We start from the raw sequence: 27,805 nt of genomic DNA, 5'->3' as shown, positions 1-27,805 counted from the left end.
ATATTAGATTAAAACCTATATAATTAATTTTAAAAAAGGGAAATAGTCTCTTTATCCTCCAAATTTATATAGTATATTATTACATTAATTCATTCATAAGTCTTGTCTATGGATAGTTTTTCCTCTATTTCTTACCATTTTTATAATTATATATAAAAATATATTATCACTCTAACTAGTTGTACCACAACCACATAATAATTTGTACGAATTATTGGATTTTCAAAATAGTCACAAAAATCATATAATATTAAACTAAAAATTCTATCAAAAATATGATGGTGTAAATAATTTTTTTGTATTAAATTTGTTCTTATTTGTTTTCAATCTACATTAAGTTTAAAAAAATAAATAAATATGCTATACAGCAGAAGTCTAGTATATCCGTCAATTGAGTAGGTACAGACATTTGTAATGGATGTGTTAAATTTCAATACAAAATACAAATCATTTCACATATAACGAAATTGGTTTTGAGTGAATACTCTAGCTTAAAAGTAACCAAGGATAGCAAAAAATTATTTTAATAATAATATTATTACAACAAATGTTTTTCTTAATTATTTTAAAAAGTACTAACCATTTTTAATTATGTCATCATAAAATTACCAACTAGATGCAATTTGACAACAGCAACCCCTATCAAAGCAGATGATCTGAGAATTTTTTCTACTAGAAAAAGTGTCTTCAGACATAATATTTAAAAAACACATATCATTGTAAAATTAATACATACATTTGGTACTACATTCTGAATCTAAAATTGGATATATGTTTCATTTGTAATGGTTTTTGTTTCTGGTATCCAATCTTATTAATAATCAAATTTTATCTAGTTAGTTATTACCATAATAGAGACATGAGTTAACTGTTAGATTTAAGATGTTTATAGAATAAATAACAAAAAAACTTAATAATAATTTAATATTAATATTAATTACATTTAAAATTACATCAGTAGCATATAAATAATATGAAAATTGACTATTGTGAAAAAACAACAATGTATAATTAAAAAAGAACATAAATTAATTGATAAGAATGAAAACATATTTGTGATAAGCCAATCTTCAAAACAAACAGCTGCATTTTATGAAATAAAAACTTTCATTAAAAAAAATGTGTACATGTTTATTAACTGTTGTATAAAATTTCAGACATAAATGTTTAAATTGTTTGTGATTAAATAAAATTGGATGTTATTTAATAACTATAAATTATCATTAATGAATAGCAGTATATTATTATTTAAAAATAAAACTGCGAAAACACCCAAATTGCTCACAGAGTTTATTAAATTACTATATCTAAATCCAAATTAAACTGTCATAAAACTGATAATACATTTTTAAAATATACAGTTATTCATTAAATATTTTACATAGTTAATATTTAAAAAATATTTAAATTGGTTTAAATTAAAATAATAATATATACATAACAAAATATATTACTAAAATTTGTATTTAATGTTTATTTCGAATAAATTTTAATAAATCAATTATTATAATGGTGGAAGTAATATTATATGATTGTAAATTTATTTTAACAATAAAAATTGTAAAATTTAAAAAAATTTAAATTTTATGTACATAAAATAATAGAGTTTTAAAGAAAAATTAACACACTATTGATGGATCACAAAAATAAAAAAATAATAAAAATCATTTGTAAGACTTAAATAATTATTAAGTTATTTAGCACGAAAATAAGCCCAATAATAACCTCATGATGTAAGAAACATTGTGCTAGGAGATTAACTTGCAAATGTCAAACATTTAAAATCATTCATGAGATACCTAAGATAAAATATAACAGAGTATTAATATTTAAATTGCTAATGTCAAACATATAAATATATAATTAATTTCAAACACATACTTTTTGGTGCACTAAATGGCCCAACACGAGTGTATACATCAACAGCTCTAACTAAAAAATGATATTTTTCACCGTTTGTAAACTATAAAATAAATATAAATAAAAAATAAAAGATTTTACCCTCAAAAATACAAAAATTTATTTAAATATACTTACGTGAGTAAGTGAGCAAGCCATTGGTAGAGGAAGGGCATTTACATCACCAATTTTCCTCCATAGGTCAATGTTAGGTGGTTGATCAGGGGTCTCTTGATAAGCAAATACCTGATAACTTACTATGTCTGCAGTTGTCTTATTAATATTCATAGTCCATGAGAGCACTAATGCTATAAAATAAAAATATAAAATGTAAGAAATCTACGAGTTTGTTAATAAAATTATTTAATATTAACTTAATACCTTGGGGCATATTATTTACTGCTATTGTTTTACTAATGGTCAATTTAGGTGCAGGAGGTAATTTTTTCCATGAAGGAAGACTCTTTTGATTTGGAATTCCAGGCACAGGAGAAGGATGCTGCAATTTAAAAAAAAAAATATGTTATCATACTAATTTAATATATTTATAGATTATTTTTCTTTTTTTATAGAGTAAATAAAAATAACAACAGAATTTCCATACTAATAGTATCGCAGGAGGTGGTGGTCTGTTTAATTGAGATCCTGTTGAACTCCTTTCAATAGAAGTAGGATGAGATATTGTACGTATTGATATCGGTAACCGGCATGCAGTAATAGCTGTTCCAAGAGACGCCTGTGGCAAGGAAATGCCAGGCAATGATCCAGATACACGAGCTACTGGTAATTGGCAAGTTGAATAAACTGGAGTTAATGTTTTTAATGATGCAGAAAGTTGTGACACTGTTATTTGGCGAGGGGTCGTTGAGATTGGTTGTAATGTACCAGATATTCGAGATACTGGAACATGCTGTGCAGTATAAGCAACCGCACAAGGCTGAACTATTACAGGTTCCACACGTGACACTAAAAAAATATTATTGATTATTAAGTATTCTGATACAGCACACAATGTATTTAAATAGTAGTCTTGATAATCTAAAACATACAGTATCCAACCCTTTTTATTAAGAGTAATAACTATTACAATTGATAAATCCAACTAAAGAAAAATGTTGGAACTTGGAACCAAACCAGCACATAATGTAATAATGAAATCCTAATTAACCATGGCTACAATTGCGCGCGCAACATATGGGATATAAAATATATCTAGTGATACTGTGATAGATCATATCATTTTTAGTTTCTTATACTTGCAGTACTGAGAATGGTACTTTTCGGTTATCGTACCCCCAATGGTCGGCCGGCCGACTGCGGCGGCGGTCGGGATATACCGATTCCGCCATCGTACCCCATTATATTCATCTCAATGTTTCCATCATAAAAATATTAACGGTATTCGACTGTTAGGGTACGATAACCCGAAAAGTACCCTGAGAATTTGTATCTGGTTAATTATATAGTCTAAAATGAAATTCTGTGTACTGTTAACAAATTCAAGAAACATAGAGGATACTATGAGCAAGGGCGCCAGGCAAAGGAGCCATTGCTCCTACTGGGAATATTTTAAAACTATTGTTAATTTAATGTCACACATATTAAAGACATTATTAAAAAACAAAAACAAAAAATTATTAAAGACGTTATACAATCATTTTGTAAGTAACCAAGATGCATAAAACTTTTATTTGATAATTAATATAAATATAGTTAATTTGTAACATCTACATTAACATGTATTCAAAAAATATTAATTATGCATTGTAAACCTACACATATTATAAAGGACTTATGTGATGACATAATGTTATTTTATTTTCTATTTATGTTATGCTAATTTTAGAATGAAAACACTATAAATATATTAAAATTTAAAATAATCTTTTTGATTTGGTTTTAGAATTTTGATCTTGCACCGGGTGGGATTTTATCCTGCAAGTGTGGTTGCTAAGGAGAAGTACTTTTACTTATATCCATAATAGTATTAGAACTCCACAGGAGACTTCAAATAAGTAAGCACATAACATCACTATCTGGAGTCTCAAACTTATGAATTAGTAAAATCATTTCATACAGAAAATTTGTAACAATCTAAGATATGATATGATCACAAGCAATCATACTTCAAAGAATAACTGAGCAATAAAGGAGGTAACTGACACAAACTCAAAAATTAATTCCTTTAAAATCAATCCTAGCCCAAACCTAATTTAACTTACATATACACCATTTTCAGGAACTAAAGGATTTCAACTTCAATTTATTGCAATTCAAAACCAGAGCAGAGATCTACTAAATGGTGCTAACAGATGACTTAAAGACAATAAATTAATGGAATACCAGACAAGAAACAATCAGAAAATTAGAGACAGATTTAAAAGAGGGGGCTCGCCCCTCCCTCTATTAGCATAAGCTTAAACGCAACAACTTACTGTACATTTAAAAATGTAAAAAGGGAATTATAAAATTAATGTAGTTGTTATAAGTATTTTTTATTCAATAAAAATGTAAATTAATATTATGAGCAAAAATAAAAATGTCCTTATAATTAGTACTTTTTTTTAACATTAAAATATAACAAAACAAAATATACAAGTACAAATTAAGTTGAATGATTCAGTAATGTATCTACTATTACTGACTAAGATAATATTTATATTAAATGATTTTAAAAAAATCAAAGTTAACAAAAATACAAATTTTATTTAATATTTCTTATAATTTAATTAAAACAATATTATGATTAACTTTATTGCAGCTAAATTATCATTGTCAACAACTGATTTTTAAAAAATAAATATAATAAAAATATTCAAAAAGGAGTTATTTTTAACACTCAGTTTAACTGATTATTGTAACTGTATTATCGCTAACCGTTATAATCTCAAACTAGAGATGGTATAACTATAACTATATGATATGAGCATAATATATAGTAAATATTTAACTAAGTTAAGTACTTTAAAAACTTACCATCGATTAAAAATGGTTTGATATTTTTGGATTTTGGACTTGTATTCATGGTACCTTTATTTGAAATACTTGTCTGATGAGGAGTGCTCTACAATGAATAATGATTATATTTATCAAAGAAAAAAAATTATACATTTTGTATGAGCATACTGAAGCAATTCTAGTCATAGAACTTGAAGAGGATGATGGATTGTTAGGTAGCTCTACTTGAGTCAAAGTTTTTGATGAACTGGCATTCTGAAACATTAACCAATTAAATACTTAAACCTAGGAATTAAAAATTACAAAACATCATAATATATTACATATACTCGATAAAAAAGCGGGTAAGTAGATATCGCTATGTTGTACAGTAATTTACAAGTGGATTACTGTAATGGACAGTATTAAATTTGAATTCAACGATATGATATCATTGTATACGAAAAACAATTCTGAGCGTAGATGATTTGTCAGTCTAGGATTTTTAGGGTTTTATATTATATTAATTATATTACTTTAATTTAAAAAAAAAAAAAAAAAAATGTAGGTACTTAAAAATAAATTTCAAATCAGATTCATTATGCACTCGACTCACTCAGTCATAGTAAGTATAAACAATTTATTATAAAGTATTAATATCGGTCATTAACGACATTAACTATTAGCATTAGAATATAAAGTATACTCAAAAAATTTTAAGTGCCCACCAATAATATTTATAAATTACAATAATATAACTAAAATTGTTATTCTTGGTTGTAATTTGCACATGTAATTTCATCCAAATTTGAACTAAAAAAAACTATGTTTGTATAGTTTTCAAATTTTTTTTCATAGAATTAACTATTTATGTGGAATCTTACTTTAGATTTTCAATTCATAGCTATAAAATTTAAACGTTTTCTAATAAATTTTTAACAATCAAAGAATTTGTAAATTTTTAATTAAACACTTTTGTCAACATTTTAACTTTAAATGGTTATAAAAAAAAAAGTGCCCAAGTATTTTTAATATTTTTCAACTGCTATTGTATCAACTTATGGGGAACCTTGTATTAAATTTTCAAATTTTTTGACTAAACAGATGAAATTTTATTGACATTTATAGAATAAAAAACAAAAAATTTCAAATGTTTATAAATAACTTAAAAATTGTTGAAAATTGTATCAAGTAGGAATTGATAAAATAAAATAATGTAAATTTAAAGTTTTTAGTTATTCATTTTTGAATAACAACAAAATAATAATCTCGGTACAAGAGAACCCAAGTGAATATGTAATGCTATAATGAAATAATGCTCATAAAAATTAAATTTGACCTTCCAGTAGACATTTTTTATTTGATAAAAGAAAACTAACTCATGAATCTTGTATTGAATTTTCAAACCTTAGATTTAAAAAGAAACATTTTTATGAATTTCTAACTCAAAATAAATTGCAAATTTTCGTGTTTTTTATGTATTTTGTCAAATTCAAACTTTCAATGTATATTAAAAAACATTTTGACTGTATTTTTTATATTTTTTAACTGTCATTGTAACAATATATTAGGAGCCTGTTATTAAATGTTGAAGCTTTTATACTCAACGGATAAAATTTTACTGTCATTCATAAAAAAAAACTAAAAAGATTGAAAATTTCAAATGTCTATAAATAATTTAAAAATATTTGAAATATTTTGAAAATTTTATCAAGTATAGAAAATACAAGTATAAACATTTAATGAAAATTGCATGTGAAACAAATATCAAAATTCGATTTTCACAACAATTAATTTTGCGTAAAAATTCCCGATTTTCCTTATTTTTTTTTTGTTGGTTTTTCCTAGTGTTTATGAAAACTACTAGGAATTGAAAATTTGGCTTTCTCAAGCACCAACTAGATTCACTTTCCAATTAGAAAAGCTTACTAAGTTTAAAATAAAAGCATTACTTTGACAGCTTATTGTGTACACAGATACAAAAAAAACACACACAACATAGTAAAATCAATACATTCATTATCCGCTCAGAATCTAAAATATGCCTAACAGAAATTTAATAGGTAATTTAAAATTTATATGACGATGTAAATCATTTGAGCAAGAAAATGAAACAACATTTTTAATTTTGAAGTAACTAGGGATAAGAAGTTTGGTCTTGATTCTAAACATGCTTTGGATAAACAAATAAGACTACATCTAACTCACATTTGTGATATTTTTTTAAATTCAATATTAAAGGACTATACAACTAAAAAATCCTAATTTTTTTTATTGTGTGAAAATGTAGTGCTTAAAAAAAGAAAAAATTTGGTGGTATAAAAATTTTTGTCGGACAATTGCTCCGGTGATTATTTATAAGTCGCGTAAAACGCGTGACGTCATAAAATCACACCGTCCGCCGGGCCGTATCTAAAATACACGCGTTGTAGTTATTTCACTCGATTAAAATAACTATAGAGAAAAATTGATTTAAGGTATAACGGTAAAAGTTAATAAAGTACATATAAAAAGGTTATAAATTTCTTTAGATGATCATATTATTTTTACAGTATTAAAATTTGTTTCAGGGTAGTTAACAAGAAAGACAAAAAATTAAAATATAAAAAATAGCAAATATATTATATTAAATAATATTATACACTTTTAATTAAAGTTTAAACAAATGTGTTATTATAATATTTATAGTTTAAGAACTAAAATAAAAATGAAAAAAAAACCTCTCAATAAAATATGTTAATTCAAACAAAAATACATAGGTATGTTATACGTAATTGAATTATTATAATATATAATAATAGCTAATTTAGCTAATTAAATTATATTTTCAAGGAAATCTTTAATATCTCTTTGATTTTAATTCTTCATAAGGAAGGTAAAGTGTTGGATAAATATGATAAAAATTTTTGGGATGTAGTATTACATATTTACATTCTCTTTGTACGTCAAATTGCAGTGGTAAAATTTCTTTTTCAGCTTCTTCGATAATTTTTGTCATTATACCATGTTTCCAATTATTTTATTCTTTATTGTGTTTGTTTTATACTATAGTCTATAGGGAATAGAATCGTTATTCCATCATGCGTGGTAAAAAAAAATCGTGAAACTTATCCTAAGGAGAACGGATTATATGTTGGTTTTGAAAACGCGTAATTCGTGTAATCTATTACTTAATACAATCCATTAGACATTTAACATTATAATTAATAATATACTATATAAAAAAATAATATCAAATATGTAAGTTGTTTTATTGTAGTATAAACATACTATATACTTACCTGTATTCAATTTTATGAACCTACCTTATTTGAATTAGTACCTATATGTATATTTTATTGTGAGGTTTGTTTTACATATTTATTTTAGTTCTTAAACTATAAATTATAAATTATGATAACACATTTGTTTAAACTTTAATTAAATAATATTAAAATTTATATAATATTATTTAATATAATATATTTGCTATTTTTTATATTTTAATTTTTTGTCTTTCTTGTAAACTACCCTGAAACCAATTTTAACACTGAAAAAATAATATGATCATCTAAAGAAATTTATAACCTTTTTATAAATGTACTTTGGTAACTTATACCTTAAATCAATTTTTCTCTATAGTTATTTTAATCGAGTGAAATAACTACAACGCGTGTATTTTAGATACGGCCCGGCGGACGGTGTGATTTTATGACGTCACGCGTTTTACGTGACTTATAAATAAACACCGAAGCAATTGTCCGACAAAAATTTTTATACCACTAAAATTTTGCTTTTTTTAAGCACTAAATTTTCACACAATAAAAAAAAATTAGGATTTTTTAGTTGTATAGTCCTTTAAGTTGCTTAAAATCATAAATAATATTTAACAATTAATTAATGAGGTACCTGTGTTGTTATTATAGTCGCTGCACCTCGGCGATGAAGAACTTTAACAGGTGATATTGTTCCTTTCAAATTGATTAGTTTTGTTTTTTCAATTAAATCATCATTTTCTGTTAGATCTATAGTAGCAGTGCCAATTTTGATAGGATTTGAAGACTTTGCAGCAGTAATAGTCTTTGGAGATAACACTGGCGATTTTGATGCAGTAACTAAAGGAGAAATTTGCTATTTAAAAAAAAAGAAAAAAGATATATAAGTGTAAATAATAAATAAAAAATAAAAATATTTTAAGTGAGCCCAGCCGCTCAAATTTCTAGCATTCTTCTTTAATATTTTTATTTTTATTTTTTGAGAAACCACATGAAATTAGAAAAAAAAACAAATAATCAAGTTTTAAAGATACAATAAGAAACATAAAATTATAAATCATACTCTTCCTAAATCACACTTGAAAGAGATAGGTAAATAATATAAATAAAACAATATTTTGCTTTAAAAAAAAAATCAACATAAAATCCTAAATAAAAATAATAAGTGTTAAGATAATTATTAGCATTTGTATCAATTTATCAAATTAATTATTTCCCAAAATACTTTTTTTAACAAATTACGGCTGTCATATAGTATGCAGTCTACCGACAAACGCGTTCTACCGCCTCTGTAGGACCATCTACCTGCGACCGGCCAGTTTATACACAGCCCTAAGTTTATCTTTAATAGATACAGTTTAGTCTTTGTCTCCAGTGAACACTTTATCTTTATATAGTATACCGCATACTATATGACAGCCCAAATTACAATAGTTAATATTTACTATATTACCTTTTTTGTAGGCGTATTTGTAATATTTGAAGTTGATGGATTGCCAGATTTTATTACATCTAATTCAATATCATCCTCATCATCATCAACAACAATACTTACAGGTTTATTATCAGTTTTTGGCAAAGGAGTAGCTAATTTTGGTAACTTCATATTACTTTCCTAGAAATATTTCAAAATATTTCAATATTTTTCACTCAATATTTAAATCAAATAATTTACCTTTTTTGGACATAACACTGCTTGCAAACCAACAGTCCTTGTAATTAAATGTGGTCTAGCATGTTCATTGTTTTTTAAGTCTTGTCTATGAACATTCACAATAGTCTTGATTTCTTTTAACTGTCTATTTAGTGAACAATATTTTAACCGCCAATGTTTTTCTCTTTCCTTCAACAACTGAAGTTCTGAACGTTCTTTACCCATGTATGATCTTTCTGTCATAATTTCAATAATTTTCTGTGTACACAAGCTGTCAAATTGCTAAAAAATAGTAATAACACAAGACTAAATGTATTAATTAATAAAATATATAATCAAAATTATAAATAGTAAAAATCTTCTTACGTCAAAAGTCAATTCTTTTTTACTAAACAATTTTAATAACTGTGGAAAACTCTCTTTGGTCATCTGATGTACTCCGCTTACAATATTACTAATGTCCTCGGGTAAATCAGATAAATCAGATAATGAAACATCAGAATTAGAATCAGAATCTATAACTTCAAAATCTTTACCAATGTCATCAGAACAATCATTGCTTGTATTACTACTACATGGACGACTTTCTATAATTTTAGTTTCATCAGTATTTTTTGTTAAATTTTGTGTTTTATTTTCAAATGCCTTCAAATTTTCTGCAGTATTTTTATTATTATTTGCAATGTTTTCGATGTTTTCAATTTTAGATATCTTAGTACTTGAATGATTTAAATTACTTTCTGTTACAGTTGAATGATTTCCTGCTAAAGATATATTTTCATTTACCGGGATATCATTAACAACTTTTTTGATTTTAAGATCAGAATTTTCAATATCTAAATTTGATGATGATGATGATGATAATGATTTATTTAAACATGAAATACTTTTGGCAGTAAGAATATTGTTTTCAGTTAATTTATTTATACCATTTTTTACAGTTTCCACACTGTTTTCAATACATTTAGAACTATTATTAACTTTATTTAAATTACTTGTTTCGTTTTCATTTTTCTTACTAATATCTTTACTTAAAGTATTTTTATCAAGATAATCATCCTTACAATTTTGATCATCAACACTATTTTTGCCATTATGGTTAATCATACTAAAGGATGAATTTGTTTCATTATTAATATTGTGTGTCTTATTCGAAACATTAGATTTTATATCATCTATTGTATTTTCTAGGGACTCTGAAACTTTTTGTATCAAAATTTCAATATGATTTTTTCCACTATCATCATTGTTAGTATCTTCAAATTCATCATCACTTGTATCAGTTAGTCTTTTTTTTTTTTTCTTATCGCTGTCTACTCCATCTGGCAAAGGTCGCTTTAAGCCATTTGGTAACTCATTTATTGATGGAATAGATATTGATTCGTTAGGAACATCATCAGGAAGTTTATCTAAAAAATACACAACAATTTAACTCAATGAATCAATGTTAGATCAAATTGCAAAAATTGTTTATTGATCACTTAATTTATTTAATAATTGATAAGTACATTAAAATCTCTATTAATGGACACCTTTCGATAGTGGACACTTTTAAATTCCCATTAAAATGTATGCACATAATAGGAGTTATAACCCATTAATAGTGGATGTGGAACCTCTCATAAATGGACACAATACATATCATTGCAAATGATTGCAAAAAGCAGAAAAAAATTACATAAAAAAGATTACAGATATTTTCAATTGCACATAAACGTTATACATTTCTATAAACATTTTTAAATACATAAATATAATGTATATTACTATAATTAATAATAGACAAATACCTATGTACCAAATTTAATGTGATTATGTATAATATGTAAATGTATAATCAATTCTATATAGCGTCCACTATGTAGAGATTTTCTCAATAGTGGACAACTCTCTATAGTGAACATTTTTTAATCAGCCATGGCTGTCCACTATATAGAGGTTTCACTGTAATAAAAATACTATCTGTAGTACAATTCAAGACCTATAAGCTAACTTGGAAAATCTAATATTATAAGGAAACATGTATATTTCAATTTCACTTTATTATTGTTAATTGAAATATCATCATAAAATATATTGTGTTTAAGTACTAAGAATATTATATCTATTATATAAATTAGGTGCCCGCATAAATTAAATAAAACAAATACATAGGTATCTGGGATATATCTTAAACAAAAAACATTGGTACATAAATTAAAAATGTAAAACAAACCTAATAGTAATATCTACCTATTACTGCTAATAAAATAAAATAAAATTTACTAGTAATGATCCAATACACATGTCATATGAACATGAACTGTTAAATATTTAAAAATAAATAAAATACTCAACGGAGGTTTATATTTATTGAATTTATTTATTTTACCAATATCCTTAAAAAATATATTTTGGATTGGTGTTCATATGTAAACGTTAACAAAAAATGTGTAAGCTTACTTGGCATGAAAGAAAAATTAAGTAGGTATTTATTTCATAATAATAAACTCAAACATAAATTAAATAATTAAATAATATCAACACTGATAAGAAGATAATGTTAATAACATATTATTATATTGGTAAAATATTTAAACTAGCAGTAAAAACATTGTGGTGGCAATAATTAAACAAGCATCATAACACATACCACTTCTAAATTTTGAATTCAGAGGCATTAAACTATATGTAAGGCATTTTTTTCTAATATTCATTCAATAATAACAGGATTTCAAACAATCAACACAAGTCAAAATGTAGGTATTCAATATTTGTGTACAGATAAAAGTCAACCACATATTCTATCCACTGTAATACACAACACAACTGTTAAACTTCAATGCTTGTACAAGGTCTGAGGCTCATACAATGTTTCAAATCGATACAGCGTCCCATTGTAACCGTGTATCTCTCTCTCTCTCTCTTACTCTCTAACACTATTTACTTATGTGTCCAACTAGGTGTCTACCAAGTACATAGGTCAGATCACTCGTGAACAAACAATAAAAAATTAACGTTATCAACTTACTATCAGGCAAGTCAGGTTTCGACTGTTTCAGCAAGTCCTCATCCACAATGGATACCTGTTGTTCCGTCATTTCGCTAGTCGTCTCGCCGGGCATGATGAGAAAAACTGAACGATTACAATAACAAATTTCGGCCCATGTCCGACGACCGGGTCGGACTAATTACGAACAGTATACCGACGCATCCGACGAGGATACGGCGGCGGCCGAACGGTTTCCAGACCAGCCGCCGTCTCGATCAGTTTAATGTGCCGTTGTTACTGCACGGTACCTACCTACGCGACCGTATAATTCCCGAAAGCAAGACAAGAGCAGACGCTCAGAAACGCTTTTCGAGTTTGGTCTGATATTTTGTTTATGTTTTGTTTTTTACTCCCCCCGTAAAGCACTTGGCCCCGGACAGGACGACGACGAATGGCGAAACAACGTTTACGGCGACAGGATTTTATTTAACAAATTCTGTTGCGTTTAGGGTACGAGTTGTCGAGTTACCTCGTACCTCGATCCCGCGACCAAACCTGAAGGCTCAGACGCAAGACGTCGGGCTGTGAGCTTCGACTGCGGTAAATTGACGCATTTATACGACAGCGAACGACGGACACGAACCAATGAAAAACAAACGATCGGACTGCGCTTATCAGCGACCGGCCGAGCAGCTCCGTTTCGTGCGGCGTTGCCGCGCTCGCATACTCGTGACCCGTCGGAGGTCGTCGCGGGGCGACAGATACTTTTTTCGTAGCTCGTGCATGTATTAGACGGTCGTTTCGTTTCACCCGATCTGTCCCGACGACATGTTGGCAAACGCGCACAACTCGGACGTGTCGACGGCTAACCAATCCGAAAAGCGAACGGGCCTAACTCCGACGTATAACGTGCCGCGGCGTTGCGACGTTGTGCAATGTACGACGGCACACGGCAGTGGATTACGAAAAAATGTAACAATAATAGAATACTGAATAAAATATACTTTAGCATTAGCAGTGCTATAATAGTATAATCTATAGATCCTCTTGTCTCTACGCACGCTGCGACGATCAAGTACAAAAGATTTGCGTTCAAATTCGGTACACCACAAGTCCACAATATGTCACACGTTTGTTGTGATAAATGATAAATACTCATTGCTTAGGCAGTTAGCGCCTCGATATTGAATTTTTCATCGAACTTTTTATAGATCAATGGTTTATTGACAGTCATGATTGCTTGGTATATATGGAGCTGGAAATCAATTTCTCTTCTTGTTTTTCACCGGGCTTTCAGATATAAGTCACTTTCTAGGAATTTCCAAAATTTTGATTTCTTATTGAATACGTTTTTTTTTCAATTTCATATTTTCATCAACAATAGAAAATTTTTTTTTTAATTTCAAGATAACTATTCTACGGGTTTCAGTTTAGGATTCAAAATCCTTTCCATAATTTAGTTAATGGATATCTTAGACATTTGTACCAAGTAGTAAATACCAACTAACTATAACAGATTTTAAATTAACAAAAAAAAAATCGTGTATATTTGGTTAAATAACTCTGTTCAAGCTTCAAGACAAGAAACGTTGTGCGCAGGAGCGTAGCAATTTTACTCGACAAGTATAGAGATAATTGACTGGGTAGGGATGACGAACGGTTATTGCTCAACATCGGTTGACGATAACCGGTCGCAACCGATTAAGTTTTTTAATTTGAACAAAAGCTGTATATCGTACAATTTCAATCTTACGTGATAAACATTTTATACGACGATTGCTCGATTGCGACCCGTTAGTAAAAAGTAATGAGTGTGTAACCAGAATAATATATTATATTATTATTGTTGAATACATAGAATTATGTATAGTAAAATATTTCATCATAAGAAAAGCAATTTCTTTCTTCTTTGTTCATTATATCACATTACTTATTGAGTAAAATATTGTCACCCAGGATCTCGGCCCTTACCATTACAAAAAACGCAGAAAACGCTCTAATTTTAAATACCCAAAATATAGTCAACATTGTCTCTAGTATTATGATATCATTAATATACTATAATTCTATTAATATCTCGATGGAAGAAAATAATGAAATATGCTTATTAGGGTGTTGTTACCGTATATTACTACATAACGTTTAAGTATACCTACTACTTATAAAGTCATAACTCCGAAGTAGCCATGTAGTTCAATGAAGCAAATAAGCTGAGACTTCAAATATGTAAATAGTTTTTAAGAATGATTTTTACTATTTTCAGTATAAAACGAGAGAAGTATTGGTATAGCTTGTTAGTCAATCAATATTTCTGCCCATTTACCGATTAAATTAATGTAATATGGATAAGAAATTAGATGTACTTAACTCAATATTGCAGTACAGTTGAGATGATGGTACGTAAGATGGAAATTCATAACTATTTTTGTTAAACTGTTAGAAAACCGATTTACGAATATCAGGTGAAAATAATTTTTTAGACCCTTATATGAACAGTAGTACCCAATGGTAATTCTGTTTTTTAAACCGATTTATAACTATCAAATTAATATATTATTCATATTTCTTTGACCCACAATACCTTTGCATTAGTAATTGCATTTTTCAAACTATAATATCATCGAATATCCAAACCCAATGATGCTCATATTTTATGCGATTACAACATGCTTTGTGGGCTATTTGGTAACATTTTATCAGAGTGGATTGTTAAATTTGATAAAATCATTACAATTTATAGTTAAAACTGAAAACAAAACTAACATTGATTCGAAAATAGCCACTCAAAAGCTTAATTTCCAAAGACAATGCAACTATGTAATATAACCTACGTATACTTATCTACAAAAAAAATGGATAAAAGTGGGTACCACTCTGCTGTAAAGTAGTTGTCAAGTCTCAAGCATGTCGATGTAACGGATGGGTTGTATTTTAATTCAATGAAATCGGAAACAAAAACTCTTATGAATTTCTAACTGAAAAATAATTTGAAAATTTTCGAGTTTCCAATGAATTTTGTTAAACTTTGAACTTTAAATGTATATAAAAAAAACGGGTAAGTCGTGTATGTCGCTCTGCCATACAGTAGGTTAAGTGGGTTACTGTAATGGATGGAATTAAATTTGAATCCAATGATATTATATCATTGTATACAAAAAACGATTCTGAGCGAAGACGGTTTATCTGTCTAGGATATATTACAGATTATTAAAAATTTTCAAATCTTAGATTTAAAAAGAAAAATTTTTATGAATTTCTAGTTTGAAATAATTTGCGAATTTTCGTGATTTTTACATATGTAGTCAAAATTCAAACTTTGAATGCTTGTAAAAAAAAAATTGTGACTACGCATTTCTTTTATTTTTCAATTTTTATTGTAAAAATATATTATGAGCCTTGTATTAAATTTTCAAATCTTAGATATAAAAAGAACATTTTTTATGAATTTCTAGCTTAAAATAATTTCTGTATTTTCGTGATTTTTACATAATATGTTGTCAAAACTCAAACTTTGAATGCTTATAAAAAAAAAAATTGTGACTATGTATTCCTTTTATTTTGCAACTGATATTGTAAAAATATGTTAGGAGTATTTTGTATTAAATTTTAAAATCTTACAATTAAAAATAAAAACTTTTATGAATTTCTATCTAAGATAATTTGAACATTGCCGTTATTTTAACGTATTTAGTCAAAATGTGAACTTTAAATGCTTATAAAAAAAAATCGTGCCTACGAATTTTTAATATTTTTTAACTTCTATTGTTACAATGTGTTAGAAGCCTTGAATTAAATTTTCAAGCTTTTCTACCGAACAAATAAATTTTTATCGATATTTATAGAAAAAAAAAACTAAAAAAGTTGAAAAATTAAAATGTTAGTAAACAGCTCAAAACAAATCTACATATTTTGAAAATCGTATCAAATATAGAAAATGCCTATATAAACACTCAGTGAAAATTTCAAGTATTATCTGCGGTCATTTGTTTTAGAGTTACACCAAAATAGGGAAATCGCTAAATGTGAAAATCCAATGTTGTAAAAATTTTAATTTCCATTGCTCATAAAAATTAAATTTGAATTAACGGTGGAATTTTTATTTGTGATAAAGATTGAAAAACTTGTAAGGAATCTTGTATTAAATTTTTAAATCTTAGATTTAAAAAGAAAATTTTTTATGAATTTCTAGCTTAAAATAATTTGTGAATTTTCAAAATATTTTGACTTTTTTTGAGATATTTATAGACGACTGAAATTTTCAATTGGTCTGAAAACATTTTTTTGAAGTGTCGATAAAAGTTTTTTGGCCCTATCAACATACTTGAAAATGTAATACAAAGCTCCTCATAAGGATCTTATAGTAAATAAAAAATTATAAGAATACATAGGCACAATTTTATTTTATTAGCATTTGAAGTTCAAATATTGACAACAATTCGTTAAAACCATGAATATTTTTTTTTTGTGTTTGTGATTACGTTTTTGGGCAGTAAAAATGCTTCGACTTTTAACTTCAGTACCTTGTTAAATCAGAAAGTGAATCTAGTTGATACTTTGGGTAAAAGTAAAAAATTCTTAATATTTTTCTTAATAATCGGGATAAACAAACTAAAAATTAACGGAAAAACAGGAAATTTTACGTACAATCAGTTTTCGACAAAACCGATTTTGATTTTTTATGTAACTTTAAAACGAATGACCATAGATACATGAAATTTTCACCTAATGTTTATATAAGTATATTCTATCCACCGTGCAATTTTCAAAAAATTTCGACTTAAGTTGAACTATTCATAGGCATTTGAAATTCTCGATCATTATTAGTCTCTTTTTAATTAATATCGATAAAAATTTATTTGTTAGGCAGAAAAGCTTGAAAATTTAATACAAGGCTCCTAACATATTTTTACAATAGCAGTTGCAAAATAAAAGGAATACATAGTCACAATTTTCTTTTTAAGCATTCAAAGTTTGAATTTTGACAAAATACGTAAAAATCACAAAAATTCACAAATTACTTTAAGCTAGAAATTCATAACAAATTTTCTTTTTAAACTAAGATTTAAAAATTTAATATAAGATTTCTTACAAGTTTTTCAATCTTTATCACAAAAAAAATGTCCACAGGAATTGCAAATTATATTTTTATAAGCATTTGAGTTTCAAATATTGACAAAAATTCGTCAAAACCATGAATATTTGCGAATTATTTTGTAGTTCAAAATTCATAATATTGTTTGTATTTTTATCTAAGGTTATAAAATTCAACACTAAGTTTTCCATAAGTTTTGCTTCAAATAGCTATAGAGAAAATTTGAAGCGTCATTATTGGAAAAATGTTTTGAGCTTTTGAGTTTTACTTTTTTATGAAATCGCGTCTATGATAATATAAGGTATTATGAATGCCTAACTATAAACGCTTATAAAAAAAAATTGTGCCAATGTAGTCTTATAATTTTTTAATCATCTTAAGGATAACTTAGTAGAAACTTTGTATTAAAATTTCAAGTATTTTGATAGGGCAAAAAATATTTATCGACACTTCAAAAAAAAATTTTCAGTAAAATTGAAAATTTTAGTTGTCTATAAAATATCTCAAAAAAATTCAAAGTATTTTGAAAATTAATTCATGTAAAGAAAATGCCAATCTTAATAACTGGTAAAATTTTCAAGTATCTACTACATATACTTTTTGAATAATAACAAATATTTTAAATCGTTTCAGGATAAATCGTTATCGTTACGCTATTTCGTAAAAATTTAAAATTCAACCGCATTAAAAATTTTCCTATAATGATGTTTCAAGTTTTCTCTATAGCTAATCGAAGGAAAACTTATGGGAAACTTAGTGTTGTATTTTTAATCCTTAGTTGTGAACACAAAAAATTTTATGATTTTTCAACTTCAAAATTACTTGCAAATATTCGCGTTTTCGACAGATTTCGTAAAAATTTGAACTATAAACGTTTATAAAAAAAAATTGTGACTAACGATTTTTGAATTTTTTAGCTACAATAAGAACAACTCATAAGGAATCTTGTATTACATTTTCAAGTTTTTTTGGTTATCCAACATTTTTTTACCGGCACTTAAAAAAAATTCTCAAAAAAGTCGAAAATTTCAGTGGTCTATAAATAAGTCATAAAAAGTCACTAACATAAACATTTGGTGAAAATTTCAAGTATTTGCAGTGATTAGTTTTTGAATTACAACCATATAAAAAAATCGATTTGGTCTAAAACTGGTTTTGCGTAAAAATTCCCGTTTTTCTGTTATTTTTTTTTTTGTTTTTCTCGATTTTTTTGAAAACAGTAGGAAAATGTTTACTTTTGATCTCTATAATGCACCAAGGATATTCACTTTTACATCGGAAACCACCCCCAAAGTTAGAAATTGAAGCATTATTTCGACTAGTTATGCTGTACACAGACACAAAAAAAAAATTTTCTTTTTAAATCTAAGATTTGAAAATTTAATACAAGATTCCTTACAAGTTTGTCCAATCTTTATCACAAATAAAAAGTCCACCGGAAATTCAAATTTAATTTGTATGAGCAATGGAAATTAAAATTTTTACAACATTGGATTTTCACATTTAGCGATTTCCCTATTTTGGTGTAACTCTAAAACAAATGACCGCAGATAATACTTGAAATTTTCACTGAGTGTTTATATAGGCATTTTCTATATCTGATACGATTTTCAAAATATTTAAATTTATTTTGAGCTGTTTACTGACAGTTTAATTTTTCAACTTTTTTGGTTTTTTTTCTATAAATATCGATAAAAATTTATTTGTTGGGTAGAAAAGCTTGACAATTTAATACAAGGCTTCTAACACATTGTAACAATAGCAGTTGAAAAATATTAAAAATACATGGACATGATTTTTTTCTATAAGCTTTTAAATTTCAAATTTTGACTAAATACATAAAAATTACGACAATGTTCAAATTATCTCATATAGAAATTCATAAAAGTTTTTCTTTTTAAATCTAAGATTTAAAAATTAAATACAAAGCTCCTAACATATTTTTACAATAACAGTTGAAAAATAAAAGAAATAGATAATCACATTTTTTTTATAAACACTCAAAGCTTGTATTTTGACAACATATGTAAAAATCACAAAAATTCGCAAATTATTTCAAACTAGAAATTTCATAAAAATTTTTCTTTTTAAAACTAAGATTTGAAAATTTTTAATAATCTATAATATATCCTAGACAGATAAACCGTCTTCGCTCAGAATCGTTTTTCGTATACAATGATATAATATCATTGGATTCAAATTTAATTTCATCCATTACAGTAACCCACTTGTAACCTACTGTACAGCAGAGCGACATCCACGACTTACCCGCCATTTTATTTATATAATTATAACACAACAATACAATTTAATTTTGTATTCTTAATAAAGTAGATATTTACAACACATCATACTAAAAACTAGAAAATGTAATAACCGTGTAAAGCGAGGAACGATTACGACGTTAATCATATCTATAGACTAAAATATTCATGTTATAATTTATATAAACAAAGTAAATTAACAAAAATAATTTGTACAATCGATTTAACTCTCTAACATAGTAAACGGTATTAATGTAAATTGTTACACATCTTATATATATGTAGATTGTAGGTGAATAAAATCTTATTTTCACTTTACCACTATAGTTCGTCAACTAATTTATTGTTATTTCATAGAATAATTGAATTTAACCTTATTCCTTATTTTTTTAAGTACATATATTTATACTAAATACTACATACAGACTAACCTAGATAAACATTTAAAAAAATACATTTTTTGTAAATACCCAAGTCAACATTTTTAGCTAAGCTATTTTTTTAATTTTTTTTTTTTTAATTTTACAGGTAATTAATAATTAAATATTAAAATATTTAATATAAAATTCAAAATTTTCATGAAAGAAAAATACATTTGTGTATATTAATAGATCAATAATAATTTATAACTATCGATTTCAGTGCATTGAGTAATCTATGATATACTCTATGTTTCAGTGTACTGATGAGTATAACATCGATAATAATGTTATAGTTGGCAGCCCGTAACCATTAAGGTTAGATTAGGTCCTGACCTAACTCTACGAATATAATTAATCATATATATATATTAGCTACATTATATTAACTAGAAAAAAATTAGTACCTAGTTTAACAATATGGCCAACGTGATAATCTAGATTCTGATTATAGCTTAAACGCTAAAATATGTTCGTAATTTTAAGTAATTATTAAAGGTTGTCCACAAGAACTTTTTAAAGCATTTTTAGCTTATTTGAACGTGTTAAAATTTAAAATTTGAGAGATTTTCAACAACTATACGACACAATTCATATACGATACTCACACTACTACGACAGTCACTATAGTCGACTAAAAAACTGTACTCACGGTGCTGCTAGACACGAAATTTTGAGATTATTCAGAGTGCCTATATATAGTATTAACATTGATTATATTATATTATATTATATTATATATAATCAATGGTTTAACTATATTAATTATTTAGATATCTACTAAATTTACCATAGTTACTAGAATTCAGTATAATAACATAACGTTTTATTAGAAGAAGTAAAATTTTCGTAAATTTGGTAAATTTTGATATTTTATTTATTATGTTACTATAATTCATAAGGACATCCCCAGGAACACTATCGATTCATAACTTTATAATTACCAATGTGATCTACATTTTGGGAAGTAAACCTCATGCTCCGATTTTCGACATCGATATTTTTTTCGATACAAAAGTGAATATAGTTATTACTTTCGGGAAATCAAAATTAAAAATTCTCAGATTTTTTCAAATTTCTATAAAAATGTTTAAAAAATTTATTTTATTTTTTAATATAATTCAAAAATTAATAAACGTGGACACTTAAAATTTGACACCAAAATACCATTACTGTTATAGAGATGGGTATCACAAGAAAATAAAATTCTGGCCTTACTTAAATCTAAAATATAAAAAAAACGAATATATAATATATATATATATATATATATATATCCCGGGTAGGCTTGAATTGTTGAACAATAACTAAAATATAATATTACGAGTATAATACCTAATTATTAATAATAACAGCACGGAATAGTATGGCATTGGTACTTTAAAGTGATGAGATGAAACTGTTACGCTGCACTCTAATCAGTAATTATAGGTAATTTATATCCCAGAATTTATATTTACAATTTTTTTCTTAAATAAATTACTGCTGAATATTAACTAGGCATATACTAGTAGGTAGTAATACTTACTCATCGGAGAGGTGTTAGGTTGAATGATAGGTTCATTGATTGGTACTCTCTTTCGTGGCCTTCCCTGAAAAATAGTTTATAAAAAGATTATACTATAATTTATTACAAACTAGAGATAATTAAATACTGTAATTAAACAACTCAAATCTAAATTATATCAATTATATATGCACCAAATTAATGATTTATGTTATTCAATACTGCCAAGTTTTAAGATTGAAATTTATATTAAAAATAATGAATAATTTAGTCATAACTTGTTGAAAAGTTTTTAAAATATACTTCCCTATATGATGGATGTATTTTAATTTGCAGGTAGGTATTTAAACACAATTTTCAGGAAATTGCAAATGGACAATCTATAATGGGTCCAAAATAACCAATTTTCAAATTGATGAATGCTGGTCATGTATATGTGTACGTAGTGAATAATGATCATTAGTATGCGTGTGAGTGTGTGTAAATAAAATATGAGAAGCGCACTTCTATTATACGCATACAATTTTAGACATTAGTCATCGCCTTGGTGTTATGCGCGTGAACGGTAAACAATTGTATGCTCACATGTATAATATGTACTTTTTGTCAATCCTACCAATAGACCTGATAACGCGATTAGACTTTAGAAAACCTATTTAAATTCGATAATTTGTCTACTTGAGATTGATTAAGTCAAATTTATAGATATTTAATTACGTTTTCAACTACTCAACATTTAAAAATGCGTAAATTTTAAACATTCAAATAAAATATATGTTAGTTTAGAAACAAAATTTTAAAAGCATGGCCTGATCGACAACATATTAACGAGTTCAAATCAATTTTCAAAAATCTTATGTTGTTATTTGTTATCAAGTCCATCGGTATGATTGACAAAAAATTGGTACAGTATGTCGGTTGAAATAATTGTTCATCTGCAATCCCCTTAAAAGTATTTATACTGCTTTCCCACTGTCTAGCTAGTCTAATCAAAATGCAAATTTTGACTCCAGAGTTAGTTCATAAATAAAAAACTATTTTTAAATTGTAGTTAAAAATGTATTATTTATATAATATTTAAGTATAATAACGAGTACGATGATAATTGTGTTTTGCTGAAATTCTGCATAAAATGTAGTTGGTATAGCTTTATTCCTTTTATGGTTAGGTTATCCTATCCAGCGGTGAGGTAAACCAAGTTGAGTCATAGATAATAAAGAAATGGATGGGCCATCCCTATACCTTATACACGGAGCGTTCTGTGATCGAAGAGAACTTATGTTACCACAGTAGTTAGAAAGTGGTTAGATAGTGGTTGCCGGGTAGCAAAATTTTAAACCACGACGTCTCGGAGCGCGAAATTTTAAAATATGTCAGCCCATTAATTACCATTCGACTATCAACAATCAGATAGGGCATAGAACCATACATAATTAATAATTTTTAATGATGACAATAATGGGATTAACAAAATGGGTGATCTGCTATAGGGCACTATGTCAAAAACTTATAATAATTAAATGTATAATATCACAGAATAGAATCTATTCAATAAATAAATAAATATGATATAACTAATATTAATAATGATAAATAATGGTATTTTCAATTTTGTTATTGTCAATTATAGACTAAGGTTAAGTCTAGCATGAGGTCTATGTTGTCATTTTGTCATTAGATAATAATAAAGTACATGACAAATAATAATTTATTTAATTTATTTGTCATGATAAAGTATAAACATAGGTTAAATAATAGGTTAATGAATAAGTAAATAAGTTTAGTTACATTAAAATTAAAATTAAAAATCACATAAAAACATATTAAAGTTATTGGTTTTGAAATAAAACAAGTTTTGTGTATTTAGACCTAATTGTTATGGTATCATTTTTATTTTTTAATTCGTGATACATTCGTACACCTATCTAAATATTTGGATATAATTAAATTCGTCAATTGGTCCCTGTGAGTATCTAAAATGGATATGTCTTCGCTGCAATCGTTTTTATTAAAATATATGTTTAATTGATGCAAATTAGTACATCATTTTTAGTTGTAATTCACAATATTATAACTTAAGAGTTAAAACTTTAATTATTTGATTTCTCTATTCAAGACAAAATACGAATATAGTAATATAATGATTTATTATTATTTAATATTTATGGTGATAAACTGATAAAGCCTATGATACCAATATTTAGTAACCTGTGCTACATTTTGTAACCATATTGGTAACTTAAGTTCTCTTCCGTCACAGATGAGAACAATATAGCCATTTCTTTATTATCTATGAGTTGAGTCATAGATATTAAAGAATGGATAGGCCATTGCTATATTAATCGAATAGAGGGAAGTGTGCCGGAATGGGGAAGAGAGAAAGACAGATTTTTATCATTACCTCTCTTTCTGGCAGAGGTCTTATCATAAATTATATTTTGTGATTATTATCATTGCTGGACGCATAGATAATACTGATAATAGATATTTGAATTTATAAATTATAATAAAATAATAATTATTATAAATGTAATATGTATATTTTATTATAATATAAATTTAATTGTATTAATTGAACCTGTTGGATGTTACCTAGTTATTGCATAATTTGACTAATTTACTCCATTTAAGTCCAAAATCCAAACTGAATATTTATATTAGAACTTACTATGGTTCATATTTGCAAAGTGTGTAATGTTTCATCTAAAGACAACAAAGATTTACCATTTCATAGGTAGGATCATAGTCCCTTATGGGTTATTTTAAATTAGTAATATCAGATATTTAATGTTAATTAATTAATAATTATGATGGTTAGATTTCCTAAGAATTTGGAAAAAAGGAAAAAATGGGCATCAGCATTAGGGTTTGGGTTGCAAGAAATTGGTGATTGGCAATATGTTTGTGGAAATCACTTCACAAATGATTGTTATATTTTTAGTACTGCAAGAAAAATATTAAAGCCTAATGTTACACCATTGTAAGAATACTGTATTTTATTTATTTATGAAAATTTAAGTATAAAATGTAGTTAAACAAAAACTTTCATTTTAGTGTTGTTCATAATTCTGATGATAAATCTTGTTCACCAGTTCCAAGTACTTCGACAACTGTTAATTATTCATACTATGTATTTTTTTGTTTGAGTATTAAATATTGACAACTAATTGAATAAAATGAAATAAATAAAATAAATAATTATTATGTGTGATTAAACCAAATTCCTTTATCTATTTGTGTTAAGACCTCTATAACCTCAAAATAATTTCATATTCATTCCCGTATGATAAGCTCAAATGGCCTATCCATTCTTTAATATCTATGAGTTGAGTAATATTTTTTATCAACTAATCAGTCAAATGTTAACACCTTATCAATCTCTCTATCAAACTGATATTGTGACCACCTCACGCATGCGCAAAAGTATGTGTCGCCGTTATCAGTTTATCACATAACTTTACTTTAGTGTTGCCATCGACTTATAAATATACAGAAATAATTATATATCGCATAGGAGTTACTAAGCGCACTTTTCCGCACCTAAGCGTCAGTTTCACGAAGCTGGCTTCAGGTTGGTTCTCATAACAAAATAAAAATGGACGCCGTTATACATAGTGATTCTTTTATCAAACAACACTCATAATATGGTGTCTGTGTGTAAATACCACTTAACATACTCCTTTATAGCTTTATAGCTGGTCACACACTACGGTTTTAATTGATCGTGTACGGTGTACGGTGTAGTTCGACATTTTTAATTCGTACACCGATGAACGACACACACCATCTATTTTATATCTTTGTACGGTGTTCGAACAATACGGACCGTTTTTTTTTAAAAATGACCGAATCGACCACAAACTATCAACATTATTATCAACGTACTAGTCGTACTTAACGTACAATACTTAACTAGTTGTATTTGATACTAAATAAACCAAATTTATATTGTACAATAATTATTGTTATCAGTACAAAAATAACATCTTGAAAATAATAATATTGGGGTTATTTATATATGCTATTTTTAGTTTTTAAAACTGTACGGTTTTAGTTCGAACACCGAACATGGGCACACACCGTCGGTTTTGTCCATTTCAAACTCCGAACACGGACAAAAAATCAAACTCATCAGTTTTCATTCCGTCTCAGTGTACCGTGTTTTTCATCCGTTTTATTACCCACACACTATCGGTGTACGTTATACGAACTACACCGTACACCGTTCACGGACAAATAAAACCGTAGTGTGTGACCAGCTTAACACATAAACCTCCTAACTTTGGGAGGCTATATATTGTAAACGGATTAACGAAAAATAAATATTTAAACGTGAAAATTCATTGAAAAAAATAGCCTTTTTAGTTTATGAAATTTAAAGTAGGTATAGGTTGTCATTTGAAAGTCAAAAGTTGATAATGGTTTACCTGATAAATATAATGGTGAAAATATTTAAAAAATATATAGTTCTAGAACAAGATGGATCTGAAATTTTGAAAAAAAAAAAATTTTAAAAAAGTCAATAGTTTTTGAAATAATGAGTGTTGTTTGATAAAAGAATCACGCTGTATAGCGACGAGCGAAACCACTGTTTTCACCGTTTTCAGTAAAAGCCACCCGTATACAAACATTACAAACACGTCGAAACGGCGACCCCGGTGAGTATAATTTGTACGTTTTGGAAGCGCAGAGTACATTGCATCTGTGTAGTCGCTGTTGGTAACTTGCTTAGTTTGAGAACACATGTCTAACGCTGTCGTGGAACTGCGCGTATGCGCGGGTCGCGGGAGTCACCGGCAGGCGGCAAGCGAATACTTTTCGTGCTTGTGTTCTTGAATAAGGCGGCTATATCTATGATCTATAGTTGTTTAATATAATATCTTTTGTCCCGCTATAGAGCAAAAAAAGGTCCATAGATGTAAAATGCACACGACACATTGCGTTCACAAAATCAGCGTTACAAATAGTACGTCAAATCGAAAACACTATAAGTTGATCAGACGACCGATAAAAATTATAAGGTCTCCAAATTCCCAATCCTAGGCTTCCAGCGTTCAGCAGTCGACACGTCTTGCCGGCCGCCGCCATACTCGGAGCAACGGCAGTAGGGCGTTCGCTTGTCGCTCAATGTTCAATTTTCCACACTTATACGAAATAGATTGGTAAGATGGCGAATAGTGCACGTGTAATGAGTCAGGACTACTAATGTATTTAAATTATAATTTATAATGCTTTATTTGTACGTACCCTTTTTCTCCCTTGTCCCGGTTTCTGTGTCATAATCATTCCGATATATTATTACTCGACGGTCTTGAAGATGTTCGTAACCACGACACTAAAATTTGGCCGTATCCGTCGAGCCTATAACTATTAAGTTTAAGTTTTATATAGAACTATATAGAAGCGCGATCACTTTAGATTACGTTAACAATGTGCTTAACGTCGAATGTTAATAATAGTTTAACGGTCACTGCGGCGACAGTTGAGCAATATTGTTGATTTTTCGGATTCTGCGATGAGATATAAGGACAAACTGACACACTGTCCCACTAGCGACTGTCGTCTGGCACACTGCGTCGAGCGTGGTTGTGCCCTGTGCGTGCGTGTTTCTTTAAAACAATATATTTTATCACCGACAAACTGGTAATCCGACGCCCGGTCGACAAATGTTATTACCCCCTCCAGTAATGAAATTCAATTGCTGAACAATCGTCTGGGCAGCGTTCACAGCACCACGGGCGCACACATATTTGGAAAATACTGAAAATAGATGCACAGTAGAACCTTATTAATCCGGACGAATAGGGA

The 27,805-nt window shown here is 27.4% G+C and overlaps 1 protein-coding gene across 2 annotated transcripts; it reads right to left on the bottom strand.

Annotated features, from left to right (window-relative positions):
• Positions 1 to 276: 276 nt before the first annotated feature.
• Positions 277 to 27,526, bottom strand: LOC107166430 (uncharacterized). Of its 2 annotated transcripts, XM_015515093.2 has the most exons (13): positions 27,245 to 27,526; positions 22,019 to 22,082; positions 10,111 to 11,153; positions 9,766 to 10,026; positions 9,544 to 9,705; positions 8,725 to 8,946; positions 5,026 to 5,112; positions 4,876 to 4,963; positions 2,504 to 2,865; positions 2,281 to 2,398; positions 2,038 to 2,207; positions 1,882 to 1,963; positions 277 to 1,799 (listed from the first exon to the last, which is right to left on the bottom strand). In XM_015515093.2, exons 1-13 carry the CDS (start codon positions 27,281 to 27,283, stop codon positions 1,789 to 1,791), a joined length of 2,709 nt encoding a protein of 902 aa, XP_015370579.1. In that variant the 5' UTR covers positions 27,284 to 27,526; the 3' UTR covers positions 277 to 1,788. The 2 variants fall into 2 exon arrangements, with proteins under 2 accessions (XP_015370579.1, XP_015370580.1); XM_015515094.2 differs by lacking the exons at positions 22,019 to 22,082; positions 27,245 to 27,526 and adding an exon at positions 12,755 to 13,386.
• Between the last annotated feature and the right edge of the window lie 279 nt (positions 27,527 to 27,805).

This window comes from Diuraphis noxia, unplaced genomic scaffold (genome assembly GCF_037042655.1).
Source record: "Diuraphis noxia isolate RWA-SAM2 unplaced genomic scaffold, SU_Dnox_SAM2 contig0005, whole genome shotgun sequence".
Lineage (NCBI taxonomy): Eukaryota > Metazoa > Arthropoda > Insecta > Hemiptera > Aphididae > Diuraphis > Diuraphis noxia.
This window is presented reverse-complemented; position numbering and strand designations above follow the sequence as displayed.